The sequence below is a fragment of the Sander vitreus genome, chromosome 19, assembly GCF_031162955.1.
Source record: "Sander vitreus isolate 19-12246 chromosome 19, sanVit1, whole genome shotgun sequence".
Classification (NCBI taxonomy): domain Eukaryota; kingdom Metazoa; phylum Chordata; class Actinopteri; order Perciformes; family Percidae; genus Sander; species Sander vitreus.
In genome coordinates this window covers 463,159-477,915 of record NC_135873.1, presented here as the reverse complement: position 1 = coordinate 477,915, position 14,757 = coordinate 463,159, and the positions used below count along the sequence as shown (strand labels likewise).

At 37.1% G+C, this 14,757-nt stretch overlaps 2 protein-coding genes across 2 annotated transcripts in view; both read right to left on the bottom strand.

Moving 5' to 3' along the window:
• LOC144534090 (uncharacterized) overlaps positions 1 to 14,757 on the bottom strand; it is a 116,117-nt gene that overhangs the window by 11,040 nt on the left and 90,320 nt on the right. The window lies entirely within an intron of this gene.
• LOC144534426 (uncharacterized) lies at positions 5,018 to 14,742 on the bottom strand. Its single transcript, XM_078276344.1, has 5 exons — positions 14,138 to 14,742; positions 10,393 to 10,577; positions 8,561 to 8,662; positions 6,514 to 6,612; positions 5,018 to 5,395 (listed from the first exon to the last, which is right to left on the bottom strand). The coding sequence occupies exons 1-5, from the start codon at positions 14,514 to 14,516 to the stop codon at positions 5,033 to 5,035; spliced, it is 1,128 nt and encodes a 375-aa protein (XP_078132470.1). The 5' UTR covers positions 14,517 to 14,742; the 3' UTR covers positions 5,018 to 5,032.

Sequence of the window (14,757 nt, the reverse complement as noted above, 5' to 3'; positions counted from 1 at the left end):
AGACGTTTTATAACAATAGGCTAACGATTGGGTCATAACCACGAGACTTCCTGTCTCATAGTAGAGGAGTTACCGTATAGTACAGGAGAAGCTCTCAGGCAGTTTGGACTTCCATCAGCTGTTTAAGTGTAATGACTAATGTTAACTATCATTTTAGTGATCAATAATGAGCCTGTGTCTATGTTATCTCCTTACATATACCTACGCTCTCCGTCTCTGCTAGATTGGGAATGATTGAGATTTCTCTTGGCACAGCTACCAGAAGACTTCCAACTTTCAGACAGGTTGCTCACGTCACATCTACGTCTTCAAGCTCAGTTGGAGGCTGCTCAGTAACGCTCAGCCATCACCGGGAAAGAGCTTCTAACGTCCTTCACTGGTCTCCGTCCAGAGACACGGGACCTGTTGGGCCATTATATATATATATACACTGTCTATGGGTAGCTCCTGTAAACACCGGCTATAGAAGGTAGCCATAACTACGCTGTGTTTACCTTAGTAACAGACGACCAGAAGTAGTTAAACCCGTTTTGCAGAACCTGGATGAATGTTGTTGTTGTTATATACTGTCTATGTGCATAACCTCTATTGGGAGATAGACAGGGAGGGAGGGGGAGGGGAGACAGACAGACAGTGTGTCTGTGAGCATATGTGTGTGTGTCTGTGAGTATGTGTGTGTGAGACAGTATATTATATATATATATATATATATATATATGTCTGTGTATGTCTCTGTGCGTGCGTGTGTATGTGTGAATGTGTGTGTTCATGTGTGTGTCTGTGAGTGTATGTGTGTTCATGTGTGTATGTGTGTGTCTGTGAGTATGTGTGTATGTGTGTTCATGTGTGCGTGTGTGTGTGTGTGTGTGTGTGTGTATGTGTGTTCATGTGTGTTTGTGTGTGTGTGTCTGTGAGTATGTGTGAGTATGTGTGTGTGTGTGTGTGTGTGTGTGTGTGTGTGTGTGTGTGAGTATGTGTGAGTGTGTGTGTGTGTGTCTGTGAGTATGTGTGAGTGTGTGTGTGTGTGTGTTATTCACCGTAAACGCTCCGTTTCCATTGGTTCAAACTCTTTAATCTATCGAGTGTGTCAGGTTTGCAAAACTGTACATTTTTACACAACCGAGATAAGAAAACATCTTTAACACAACGGCACACAAGTAAAAACAGACGTTAAGAATGAAAAAGATACATCTCAGTACAAACAGAATCAAATACCTTCCTGTACAAACGTTATAAAAACAGTTATTGTACAGTTACTAGTTTGTGTATAGTGTGAATGCCTTTCATTCAGTTTAATGTTTTCATTTTGGGTTAAAAAGCTACTGAGAATGTCGCTCATTTGACATGGTGACAAAAAAAACCACATTTCCCATCAGCCCCGTCACATCCTGCCCTGTCCTCCCCGAACAAACTAAGTCTCTTCTATACTCACGTCTCTTCATTTTATTTATACTAAACAAAAGAATGTCGGGTGCCTGGATAGCTCACCTGGTAGAGCGGGCGCCCATATGCAAGAGGCTTGGTCCTCAACGCAGCGGCTCAGGGTTCAAGGTCTGTCTGTCTGTCTCTCCTGTCTACAGCTGTTCTGTCTATTAAAAGGCTAAAATGCTCAAAAGATTATCTTAAAATCATTTCTTTTTGTAAGGTTAGGGGTGCAACGAGGCGGTTTAATGCTTTAAATAGTGGGTTTGAACTCCGCGGCGGAGCTCGTTTATCGGACATTTAACGTCTCTGTGTGTGTTTGCAGCACGTTTAAGAGACTAAAGAACAAACGGCAGCTTTTCAAATGAAAGCGCCGGGGTTGATGAGAAGGAGAATGGAGGGTTTAAACAGCTTTGCGAGGACACAGATGTTCCCGTAAGTACAACTTCTGAAACATTTTTTAAAAAAAATAACTGCTGGACGATGACTACGTTTACGTGCACGTAAGATTCCAGTTTTTGTCCTTATTCCGAAAAAGACGATATTCCGACTAAGCTGTTTACACGGCGAATGAATATATCAACATTCCTGTTTACATGTAGCTGTGCAAAATACGAGTCTGTCTGTCTGTCGGACCGTGTGAACACATCGTCCATCTTGTGTATGTGTGTGTGTGTGTATGTGGGTGTCTGTCTCTCTGTCTGTCTGTCTGTGTGGGTGTCTGTCTCTCTGTCTGTCTGTCTGTCTGTGTGTGTGTGTCGAGGACTTGTTGGACTGTTTGAACACAGCGTCCCTCTTGTCTGTCTGTCTGTGTGTGTCTCTCTCTTAGTCTGTGTGTGGGTGTCTGTGTGTGTGTGTGTGTGTCTGTCTGTGTCTCTGTGTGTGTGTGTGTGTGTGTGTGTCGAGGACTTGTTGGACCGTTTGAACACAGCGTCCCTCTTGTCTGTCTGTCTGTGTGTGTGTCTGTGTCTCTCTCTTAGTCTGTGTGTGGGTGTCTGTCTCTCTGTCTGTCAGTGTGTGTGTGTGTGTGTGTGTGTGTGTGTGTGTGTGTGTGTGAGGACTTGTTGGACCGTTTGAACACAGCGTCCCTCTTGTCTGTCTGTCTGTGTGTGTGTCTGTCTCTCTCTTAGTCTGTGTGTCTGTCTGTGTCTCTGTGTGTGTGTCTGTCTCTCTGTCTGTCTGTTTGTCTGTGTGTGTGTGTGTGTCTGTTGAGGACTTGTTGGACTGTTTGAACACAGCGTCCCTCTTGTCTATCTGTCTGTGTGTATGTGTCTCTCTCTTAGTCTGTGTGTGTGTGTGTCTCTCTCTTAGTCTGTGTGTGTGTGTGTGTGTGTGTGTGTGTGTGTGTGTTGTCTTGTTGGACCGTTTGAACACAGCGTCCCTCTTTCATTCCTTCAACCAGCTTCTAGAAAAGATCGTCTCATATCCCAGAAACCTGTTGAGTCTCCGACGATGTTTAAAAGTAGCTGCGTTTCTCCTCATCGGAGCCGTCGGCTGGTTGAGCTCGTGTACAGTAACCGTAGCAACACACAGAGCTGACCGTAAGCCGTAAACAGGCGAGAGGCCGTAAAAAAACCCCCCCGACTGAGACGCAGATTCCCAACGCGCTGTAGCTACACATGTCCAAAGAACGCCTCTAAAGCCTGAACACCACCAGACTATCACACACGTCTTAATCAGAAAACCCTACATTCTGAACATCTGGAATATCGGCGTTAACGTACACGTAGTCACCGTCGGTCCTCGCCACAGATCACAGCGGAGGTAGCTGAAGGTTTCGTTGGCTCAGTTCAGAACAAAGATCCCAACCTGAGGTAACATTACGTTACGTTAGCATCTGTAATACCACGTTGGATTGGTTTCTTTTTACATTTTAGATCCTTTTTTGGACTTTTTATCCAACGTTTTTGGTGCTGTACTCTCTTTTTCTGTTTTGTTGGGTAATTTGTCAGCGTTTTTTGGGGACATTTGTCAGCGTTTTTTTGGGGACAATTTTCAGCGTTTTTTGGGGACAATTTTCAGCGTCTTTTGGGGACATTTGTCAGCGTCTTTTGGGGACATTTGTCAGCGTCTTTTGGGGACATTTGTCAGCGTTTTTTGGGGACATTTGTCAGCGTTTTTTTTAGGTAATTTGTCAGCGTTTTTTTGGGGACAATTTTCAGCATTTTTTGGGGACAATTTTCAGCGTTTTTTGGGGACAATTTTCAGCGTTTTTTGGGGAACATTTTCAGCGTCTTTTGGGGACAATTTTCAGCGGATTTTGGGGACAATTTTCAGCGGTTTTTGGGGACAATTTTCAGCGGATTTTGGGGACAATTTTCAGCGGTTTTTGGGGACAATTTTCAGCGGTTTTTGGGGACAATTTTCAGCGGTTTTTGGGTAATTTGTCAGCGTTTTTTTCGGGTAATTTGTCAGCGGTTTTCGGGTAATTTGTCAGCGTTTTTGGCTCTGTACTCTGCACTTTTTCTGATATTTTTTTCTTCACTTTTTTTGACAATTTTTGGCGAATTTTTCAGCGTTTTTGGCGCTGTACTCGTCACTTTTTCCAGCGTTTCTATGTTGCTTGTGACGCTGTAATCGGCGTCTTCCCCACAATTATTTTTCACGCTTTTCTTCGACATTTTGGCCGCTTGTTCGACGCTTTTTCTGACGTTTCAGGCGCTGTACTGGGCTTAAAATGTCGGGAACAACCACAAAACATCCTTAATGTCCCTAAAACGTGTGGAAAAAAACCTCCAAATCTCTGGCGTAACTCTTGACAATAACAGAGTCCGTGGATTGAAACGGTTTCGGGGGATCTTTGGTCTGAACTGAGCTGTAAAAGGAACAGTTCCCCTAAATGATAACGACTTAGAGTTAAGAGCAGCTTAAAAAGGTTAAAGTTAAAAAGGTTAATGCTCCGTTAATGTCATATGATAAAAACTCCTGTTTACATTCATCACTTTCTTACATTTACAGGAAATAAATAATCAGGTCATATACAGGTAGGGGTGTGTGTGTGTGTGTGTGTGTGTGTGTATCTGTGCGTCTCTGTGTGTGTGTGTGTCTGTGCATCTCTGTGTGTGCGCGTCTGTGTGTGTCTGTGTATATGTCTGTGTGTGTCTGTGCGTCTCTGTGTGTGTGCGTCTGTCTGTCTCTCTCTGTGTCTCTGTGTGTGTGTGTGATGAGGTAAACGTGGCTGTGGAAGTTCTCATTGTTGTAGGAGGGGGAGAGGTTGTTTCTGGTTCACCCCTCACCCCCCCCCCTCTGATATTAGAGTTGGTTCAGTCCAGGCTGCTTCAGGGACCGTCTGCTGGAGCTAAGAAAGAAAGAAAGAAAGAAAGAAAGACCAACCAATCAGTGATCTTCATGTACAATGTTTAACAAACAGTCAAAAGGGCAGAAGATGTCTTCTAACTCCATGAACGTACCGTGTCCGTGCACCTCCTCTCCTCCGTCAGCGTCCCTCCTCTCCTTCACCTCCTCTCCTCCCTCAGCGTCCCTCCTCTCCTCCCTCAGCGTCCCTCCTCTCCTCCCTCAGCGTCCCTCCTCTCCTTCACCTCCTCTCCTCCCTCAGCGTCCCTCCTCTCCTTCCTCAGCGTCCCTCCTCTCCTTCACCTCCTCTCCTCCGTTAGCGTCCCTCCTCTCCTTCACCTCCTCCGTCAGCATCCCTCCTCTCCTTCACATCCTCTCCTCCCTCAGCATCCCTCTTCTCCTTCACCTCCTCTCCTCCGTCAGCGTCCCTCCTCTCCTTCACCTCCTCTCCTCCCTCAGCGTCCCTCCTCTCCTTCACCTCCTCTCCTCCCTCAGCGTCCCTCCTCTCCTTCACCTCCTCTCCTCCCTCAGCGTCCCTCCTCTCCTTCACCTGGCCCATGCGTCTCTTCACCTCCTGCAGGAGCTCCTCCCTCCTCCGACGCTCGCCGTAGCGCTCCACGCGCTGCGCCTCCTCCGCCTCCTTCTCCTGCAGCAGCGAGTGCAGGAACGCCGCGCTCACCTGCGCACGGGTTCAAAAGGTCACACAGCTAAAACGCACTCTGAAACAAATGCACGCAGAGGTGCATCATAACATGCTCATATATATTCATTCATGCTTTTATTTTGGGCTGCACCACGTGAGGAAAAGATGCGATAACACTGTTGAATATCGCCATGACGATACAACTTGCGATATCAACTGGCGCGTCGCGAAAGGCTGCGAAATATCGCGAAAGACACTCAGAGATTTTTTTGTGTTAGTTGAAAGGAAACTCAAGTTTGTTTTAACTGCAACAAAATGCAGAAATATTACAATGTTTTACTTGAAATATTTTGGCTTTTTTACTTGAAATATTTTAACTTTTTTTACTTGAAATATTTTGGCTTTTTTTTTTTATTTCAAAGATTTTAACTTTATTTCCTTCAAATATTTTGGCTTTTTTTATTTCAAATATTTTGACTTTTTTACTTGAAATATTTTGACTTTTTTTACTTGAAATATTTTGACTTTTTTACTTCAAATATTCTGACTTTTTTTACTTGAAATATTTAGACTTTTTTTACTTGAAATATTTTGACTTTTTTTACTTGAAATATTTTGACTTTTTTTACTTGAAATATTTTGACTTTTTTACTTGAAATATTTTGACTTTTTTTTACTTGAAATAATTTGACTTTTTTACTTCAAATATTTTGGCTTTTTTTTATTTCAAAGATTTTAACTTTATTTACTTGAAATATTTTGGCTTTTTTTTATTTCAAAGATTTTAACTTTTACTTCAAATATTTTGGCTTTTTTATTTCAAATATTTTAACTTTTTTTTACTTCAAAGATTTTGACTTTTTTACTTCAAATATTTTGACTTTTTTTTACTTGAAATATTTTGACTTTTTTACTTGAAACATTTTGACTTTTTTTTACTTGAAATATTTTGACTTTTTTTTACTTGAAACATTTTGACTTTTTTTACTTGAAATATTTTGACTTTTTTTACTTGAAACATTTTAGCTTTTTTACTTGACCAAAACAACAAGAAAACATATCAATATCAACGTTATCTCATATCTCACATGTTCCTCATACGGCCGAGACATAACTTCTACATTGTATTAATCCGTTAAGTCCTCCGTACTCACCACCTCCTCCCCCTCCCCCACCAGGAACGAGTTCTTCAGCCGGTTGTACAACATCGACGCCTTGTCCATGATCGACTGGCTCGCTCTGTAGAACCGCAGCTACGACAACAACAACAACAACAACAAACACATTAGAACTAAACAGGATGACATGCAGTTCATCTTTTCAACATTTTAGTTGCTTTTTCTGCACTTTTGTCGCTTTTTACGACATTTTTTGTGACATTTTCGTTGCTTTTCCACGTTTTTCTCCACGATATTTTTGTGACTTCTTTCGACATTTTTTTTTTTCTGACCTTTTTGCTGACATTTTTTTTGGTCACATTTTTTGACTTTTTTTCCTGACATTTTTTACTTGAAATATTTTTGACTTTTTTTACTTGAAATATTACAATTATTTTTACTAAAAAAACGTTGCAAAATGCGCCACAAACGAATAAAAACCATCCATGAAACAGTAAAACAAACAAGGAAAACACTGAAGAAAACGTCTAAAGCGTGTCTGTGTGTGTCTGTCTGTGTGTGTATATGTGTGTGTGCGTGTGTGTGCTGTGTGTGTATATGTGTGTGTGCGTGTGTGTGTGTATATATGTCTGTCTGTGTGTGTCTGTCTGTGTGTATATGTCTGTGTGTGTATATGTCTGTCTGTGTGTGTGCGTATATATATGTCTGTCTGTGTGTGTGTGTGTGTGTGTGTATATGTCTGTGTGTGTGTGTATATATGTATGTGTCTGTCTGTGTGTGTGTGTATATGTCTGTGTGTGTGTGTGTGTGCGTGTGTGTGTGTGTATATATGTCTGTGTGTGTGTGTGTGTGTGTATATGTCTGTGTGTGTATATGTCTGTCTGTGTGTGTGCGTATATATATGTCTGTCTGTGTGTGTGTGTGTGTGTGTGTATATGTCTGTGTGTGTGTATATGTGTGTGCGCGTATATATATATATGTCTGTCTGTGTGTGTGTGTATATGTGTGTGTGCGCGTGTGTGTGTATATATATGTCTGTCTGTGTGTGTGTGTATATGTCGTGTGTGTGTGTATATATATGTCTGTCTGTGTGTGTGTATATGTGTGTGTGCGCGTGTGTGTGTATATATATGTCTGTCTGTGTGTGTGTGTATATGTCTTTGTGTGTGTGTACTTTTGTCACTTCTTTCGAATTTTTCTGACATTTATGTCACTTTTTTCAACGTTTTTTTCTGATATTTGCGACCTTTTGACATTTTTTGTTGGGTTTTTCTGACATTTTTGTCGCATTTTTGAATGTTTTTTTCTGATATTATTTGCGTATTTTTGACATTTTTTGTTGGGTTTTTTTTTTCCGACATTTTTGAACATTTTTTTGTGACATTTTTTTGAACATTTTCGTCACTTTTCCACTTTCATTCAGATATTTTTGTCGCTTTTCTTGGGACGTTTTTTCTTTTTTTGGACAATTATTTGTTTTTTTTTCTCACTTTTTCAAACGTACCGGGACCATATTTGACGTACCGGTACCGATGAAAATGTGAACGCTACCCAACCCTAATAAAAATCTGTTTGTAAAGAAGACTTTCTACAACTTAAAAGCTTCAAAGAGCTTTGAGACATAGAGACTTCTGATTGGACCAGGTTAGAGACAGAGTGGTCCTGAAGATTTCTGATTGGACCAGGTTAGAGACAGAGTGGTCTTGAAGACATCTGATTGGACCAGGTTAGAGACAGAGTGGTCCTGAAGACTTCTGATTGGACCAGGTTAGAGACAGAGTGGTCTTGAAGACATCTGATTGGACCAAGGGTGTCACGACTCCATTTTGAATAGATGATTTTTAAAAACATTTTTTTCAACGCTTTTTTGGGGCGCTTTTTGACGCCATAAGACACGCCCCCGTTTCTGTCTTTGTGAAGCACTTTGGTGCAAACCTGTTTGCTTTTTAAAGTGCCATTTAAATACAATAAACGTCATACTTGGAAAGCTAATTTTGGATCGATTTCTTCCGATATGAAAGCGGAGGTCGTGACGCCCCTGAACTGGACACGAGCGATGTCTGTTTTAGGGTCTGCTGTGTACCTTCCTCAGAGTGGCGACGAGCTCACTGTGTCTCTGCACGTGTTTAGACGTCACATAAACCATACTCAGCTGATCCAACGCCATCAGACACTTACTGATGTCCTGAAAGACACAAACACACAACAACACATCAATGACAGTTTGGATTTCAGGTTCACGTTTCAGTTACTAAACATGTTTGTGACACACACACACACACACACCGACAGACACACACACACGGTCCAGTATTGAGCGAGAAACGAGCTGCTATCTAACGTTAACGGACAAATGTTCAGCGTCAGTCAGCGTCCACTAAAAGTTCTGTTGTTGTTGCTGACAGACTCAGATTATTATTCTAAGTGTCTGACAACATTATGAAAGGATCCCTACAGAGATAGACCTTTTAGTTAAAGAGGAAGATCCTTTTAGTTTAACATGAAACAGCCCCGAAATCACCATCACCAAACTCCACCAGACTCCATGTAAATAATCAGGACTTTTATCATCGTAAAACACACTTCATTCAAAGTGGACAGAAACTAAATAAAACTATCAAAAGCCGTCTTGGTTCATCTTTCCACTGTTCCAACAATCACCACTCTGGTTTGGTTGAAATAAACCCTTAATTCACCCATTTACATGTGGAAATATGCTGGCTCTATACACGCTAAAAGTCCTGATTATTTACATGGAGTCTGGTGGAAATATGCTGGCTCTATACACGCTAAAAGTCCTGATTATTTACATGGAGTCTGGTGGAGATATGCTGGCTCTATACACGCTAAAAGTCCTGATTATTTACATGGAGTCTGGTGGAGATATGCTGGCTCTATACACGCTAAAAGTCCTGATTATTTACATGGAGTCTGGTGGAAATATGCTGGCTCTATACACGCTAAAAGTCCTGATTATTTACATGGAGTCTGGTGTAGTTTGGTGATGGTGATTTCATGTTAAACTAAAAGGATCTTCCTCTTTAACTAAAAGGTCTATCTCTGTAGGGATCCTTTCATAATGTTGTCAGACACTTAGAATAATAATCTGAGTCTGTCAGCAGCAACAACAGAACTTTTAGTGGACAGAAATGAAAGGTGCAGTCACTTAAAAACAAAAAACATGGGAATTTTTTTCTTGAAATATTTTGACTTGAAATATTTTGACTTTTTTGACTTGAAATATTTCGACTTTTTTACTTGAAATATTTCGACTTTTTTACTTGAAATATTTTGACTTTACTTGAAATATTTTGACAAAAAAATATTTTGACTTTTTTACTTGAAATATTTCGACTTTTTTACTTGAAATATTTTGACTTTACTTGAAATATTTTGACAAAAAAATATTTTGACTTTTTTGATTTGAAATAATTTGACTTTATTAGAAATATTTTGACTTTTTGACTAAAAAATATTTTGACTAGAAATATTTTGACTTTTTGTCTTGAAATATTTTGACTTTTTGACTTGAAATATTAAGAATATTTTCCTTGAAATATTAAGAATATTTTCATGAAATATTACATTTTATTTACTTGAAATATTTCAATATTACTGGACCAGTAACAGTCACTTAGACACAGAAACATGGGAAAATAGGGTCCAGGTTGAAAAAAATAAAATAAAAATAAAATGGAGTTACCCTTTAAAGTGTCACGTTACATAGTTGGTGGACGCTAACTGACGCTGATTATTTATTTATGAATGCCGTTTACGGCGTTTTCGCTCAATACTGGACCAACAAAGAGACACAGAGACACTAATGCAACAGAGGACTCTCAGACAGCTAAAACGTTGGAAATGTTACATGAGCTTTGGTGGTTAAAGAAACAAATGAACCCAAACGTGTCTTACAGGGTTGTCGGTCTTCAGAGAAATCCTGATGTCTCCGTGGATACGGTGCAGCGTGGAGTCGGTCAGCGTCATGGTAACGGTCTTCTTGTCCTCCGCAGGCGGCTCCACCTTCCCGCCGTCTGACGCGCCGTCCTCTTCGGCGCCCGTCTTCTCCGCCTTGGCGTCTTCAGGTTTGGACGTCCCTTCTGTGAAATCATCAGGATTATTTAACTCACTCGCTGACTTCAGGAAAGATTCAAACAGCGAAACAAATCAACAGAAAACACCTTCAGCTTTGAGATTCCCCTCAAAGACTTTCATCCTTTCAACTACCGAAATATTACTACTTTTTACTGAAATATTTTAAAAAATACCTTGAAATATTACGATTAGTTTGTCTTCTTCAATATTCTAACTTTTTTACAGAAATATTTCGGCTTTTTTACTTGAAATATTACTACTTATTTTACTTGAAATATTACTACTTATTTTACTTGAAATATTACTACTTATTTTACTTGAAATATTTCGGCTTTTTTACTTGAAATATTACTACTTATTTTACTTGAAATATTTCTACTTATTTTACTTGAAATATTTCGACTTTTTTACTTGAAATATTACTACTTATTTTACTTGAAATATTTCGACTTTTTTACTTGAAATATTTCGACTTTTTTTACTTGAAATATTTCGACTTTTTTACTTGAAATATTTCGACTTATTTTACTTGAAATATTTCTACTTATTTTACTTGAAATATTTCGGCTTATTTACTTGAAATATTTCGACTTTTTTACAGGAAATATTTCGACTTTTTTACAGGAAATATTTCGACTTTTTTACAGGAAATATTTCGACTTTTTTACTTTAAATATTACTACTTTTTTACTTGAAATATTACTACTTTTTTTACTTGAAATATTACTACTTATTTTACTTGAAATATTACTCACTTATCTTTACTCTGAAACATTCTCGGCTTTTTACCTGAAATATTACTACTTATCTTACCTGAAACATTTCGGGACTTTTACTTGAAATATTATCACTTATTTTACTGCGAAACATTTCGACTTTTTACCAGAAATATTTCTCGACTTTTTACCTGAAACATTTCTGCTTTTTTTACTTGAAATATTACTACTTATTTTACTTGAAATATTTCGACTTTTTTACTTTGAAATATTACTGACTTATTTTACCTGAAATATTTCGACTTTTTTTTACTTGAAATATTACTACTTATTTTTACTCTGAAATATTTCTGACTTTTACTTGAAATATTTCGGCTTTTTTACTTGAAATATTTCGACTTTTTTTACTTGAAATATTTCAGCTTTTTTACTCTGAAATATTACTGACTTATTTTACTTTGAAATATTTCGCTTTTTTACTTGAAATATTTCTACGCTTTTACTTGAAATATTTCAGCTTTTTACTTGAAATATTACTACTTATTTTTACTTGAAATATTACTCGCTTATTTTACTTGAAATATTTCAGCTTTTTTACTTGAAATATTACTACTTATTTTACTTGAAATATTTCGGCTTTTTTACTTGAAATATTTCGGCTTTTTTACTAGAAATATTTAAGCTTTTTTACTTGAAATATTACTACTTATTTTACTTGAAATATTTCGACTTTTTTACTTGAAATATTTTGACTTTTTTACTTGAAATATTACTACTTATTTTACTTGAAATATTACTACTTATTTTACTTGAAATATTTCGCTTTTTTTCTTGAAATATTTACTACTTATTTTACTCTGAAATATTTCGACTTTTTTTACTTGAAATATTTCTACTTTCATTTTTACTTGAAATATTTCGACTTTTTACTTGAAATATTTCGGCTTTTTTTACTTGAAATATTTCTGACTTTTTTTACGGGAAATATTTCGACTTTTTTTTACAGGAAATATTTCGGCTTTTTTACTTGAAATATTACTACTTTTTTTACTTGAAATATTACTACTTTTTTTACTTGAAATATTACTACTTATTTTACTTGAAATATTTCTCGGCTTTTACTTGAAATATTACTACTTATTTTACTTGAAATATTTCGACTTTTTTACTTGAAATATTACTACTTATTTTACTAGAAATATTTGGCTTTTTACTGAAATATTTCGGCTTTTTTACTTGAAATATTTCGAGCTTTTTTTACTTGAAATATTACTACTTTTTTACTTGAAATATTTCGACTTTTTTACTTGAAATATTTCGACTTTTTTACTTGAAATATTTCGACTTTTTTACTTGAAATATTACTATTTATTTTACTTGAAATATTTCGACTTTTTTACTTGAAATATTACTACTTATTTTACTTGAAATACTGACTTTTTTACCCGAAACATTTCACTTTTTACTTGAAATATTACTACTTATTTTACTCTGAAATATTTCGGCTTTTTTACTTGAAATATTTCGGCTTTTTTACTTGAAACATTTCGACTTTTTTTCACTATGAAATATTTCGACTTTACAGGAAACATTTCGACTTTTACCTGAAATATCTACTTTTTTACTTGAAACATTACTACTTTTTACTTGAAATATTACTACTTTTTTTACTTGAAATATTTACTACTTATTTTACTTGAAATATTTCGGCTTTTTTACCTGAAATATTTACTACTTATCTTTACTCAGAAATATCTCGGCTTTTTTACCAGAAATATTCTCGGCTTTTACTTGAAAATATTCAGCTTCTTTTACTCTGAAATATTAGTCACTATTTTTACCTGAAATATTACCACTTATCTTTGACTTGAAATATTTAGAGACTTTTTTACTCTGAAATATTTAGACTCTTTTTACTTGAAATATTACTACTTATTTTACTCTGAAATATTTATGACCTTTTTTACTTGAAATATTTAGACTTTTACTTGAAATATTTCGACTTATTTTCACTCTGAAATATTTCGATCTTATTTTACTCTGAAATATTCTCGGCTTTTTACTCTGAAATATTCTCGCTTTCTATACTCTGAAATATCTCATTTTCTTTTTACAGGAAATATTCTGACTTTTTTTACAGGAAATATTTGACTTTTTACAGGAAATATTTCTGACTTTTTACTCTGAAATATTACTACTTTTTTACTTGAAATATTACTACTTTTTTTACTAGAAATATTTCGGCTTTTTTACTAGAAATATTTAAGCTTTTTTACTTGAAATATTACTACTTATTTTACTAGAAATATTTCGGCTTTTTTACTTGAAATATTTAAGCTTTTTTACTTGAAATATTACTACTTATTTTACTTGAAATATTTCGACTTTTTTACTTGAAATATTTCGACTTTTTTACTTGAAATATTACTACTTATTTTACTTGAAATATTTCGACTTTTTTACTTGAAATATTTCTACTTATTTTACTTGAAATATTTCGGCTTTTTTACTTGAAATATTTCGGCTTTTTTACTTGAAATATTTCGGCTTTTTTACTTGAAATATTACTACTTATTTTACTTGAAATATTTCGGCTTTTTTACTTGAAATATTTCGGCTTTTTTACTTGAAATATTACTACTTATTTAACTTGAAATATTTCGGCTTTTTTACTTGAAATATTTCGGCTTTTTTACTTGAAATATTACTACTTATTTTACTTGAAATATTACTACTTATTTTACTTGAAATATTACTACTTATTTTACTTGAAATATTACTACTTATTTTACTTGAAATATTTCGGCTTTTTTTCCTGCGTTTGGGTGACCGTTAGGATTCAGACTGACCTTCTGTTGGCGTGTTGCTTCTCGTCTTCTGTGCTTCCGTCTCTTCGGTGCTCTTCTGCTCCGACTCGTCGCCCGTTTTCTCTTCCGTCCGCTCCGCGTCAACGGCGTTCCTCTCGCCCTTCCTGCCCTTCCTGTCCTTCTCTACCTCCGTTACGTTCTTGTCCTTCTTGCCGCCCGTCGACGCTCTTCTCCTCTCAGACTTCCTCTCCACCTCCGCTGCACTCTTTCCCACCTTCCTCTTGTTCTCCTCGGCGCTCCCTCTCTTCTCTCTCACTTTCTTCGTATCTTCTACCTTTTCTTCTCGGCCGGTCTTCTCCTCTTTCTTCTTTTTAGCCTCTTCGGCCGTGGCCGCTGCCGCCCCCGTCGGCGTTCCTCCCATTATCGTCTTCACCTGAACCTTCGCTCCCTGTCTCAGCGTGGCCTTCACAATCTTCCCGATGATCTTCCTCTCGTCCTTCTTTTCTTCGTCTTTCTTCCCCTCATCCTTCTGCCCGACAGCCTGCGTCTTGTCTTCCTTCTTCTGCCCGCTCTCCTTCTCTTTCGTCTTCTCCTTCTCTTCCGTCTTCTCCTCTTCCTTCTCTTTTGTCTTCTTCTCGTCTTCCGTCCTCTCCTTCTCTTTC

Excerpts from the sequence above, each read along its gene's own strand:
- LOC144534426 (XM_078276344.1), bottom strand. The coding sequence starts at position 14,516 with ATGGGAGGAACGCCGACGGGGGCGGCAGCGGCCACGGCCGAAGAGGCT. Across the intron at positions 6,613-8,560 it reads TCGTCGCCACTCTGAGGAAG|CTGCGGTTCTACAGAGCGAG; the intron begins GTACACAGCAGA and ends TTGTTGTCGTAG. Across the intron at positions 5,396-6,513 it reads TGGGGGAGGGGGAGGAGGTG|GTGAGCGCGGCGTTCCTGCA; the intron begins GTGAGTACGGAG and ends ACCCGTGCGCAG.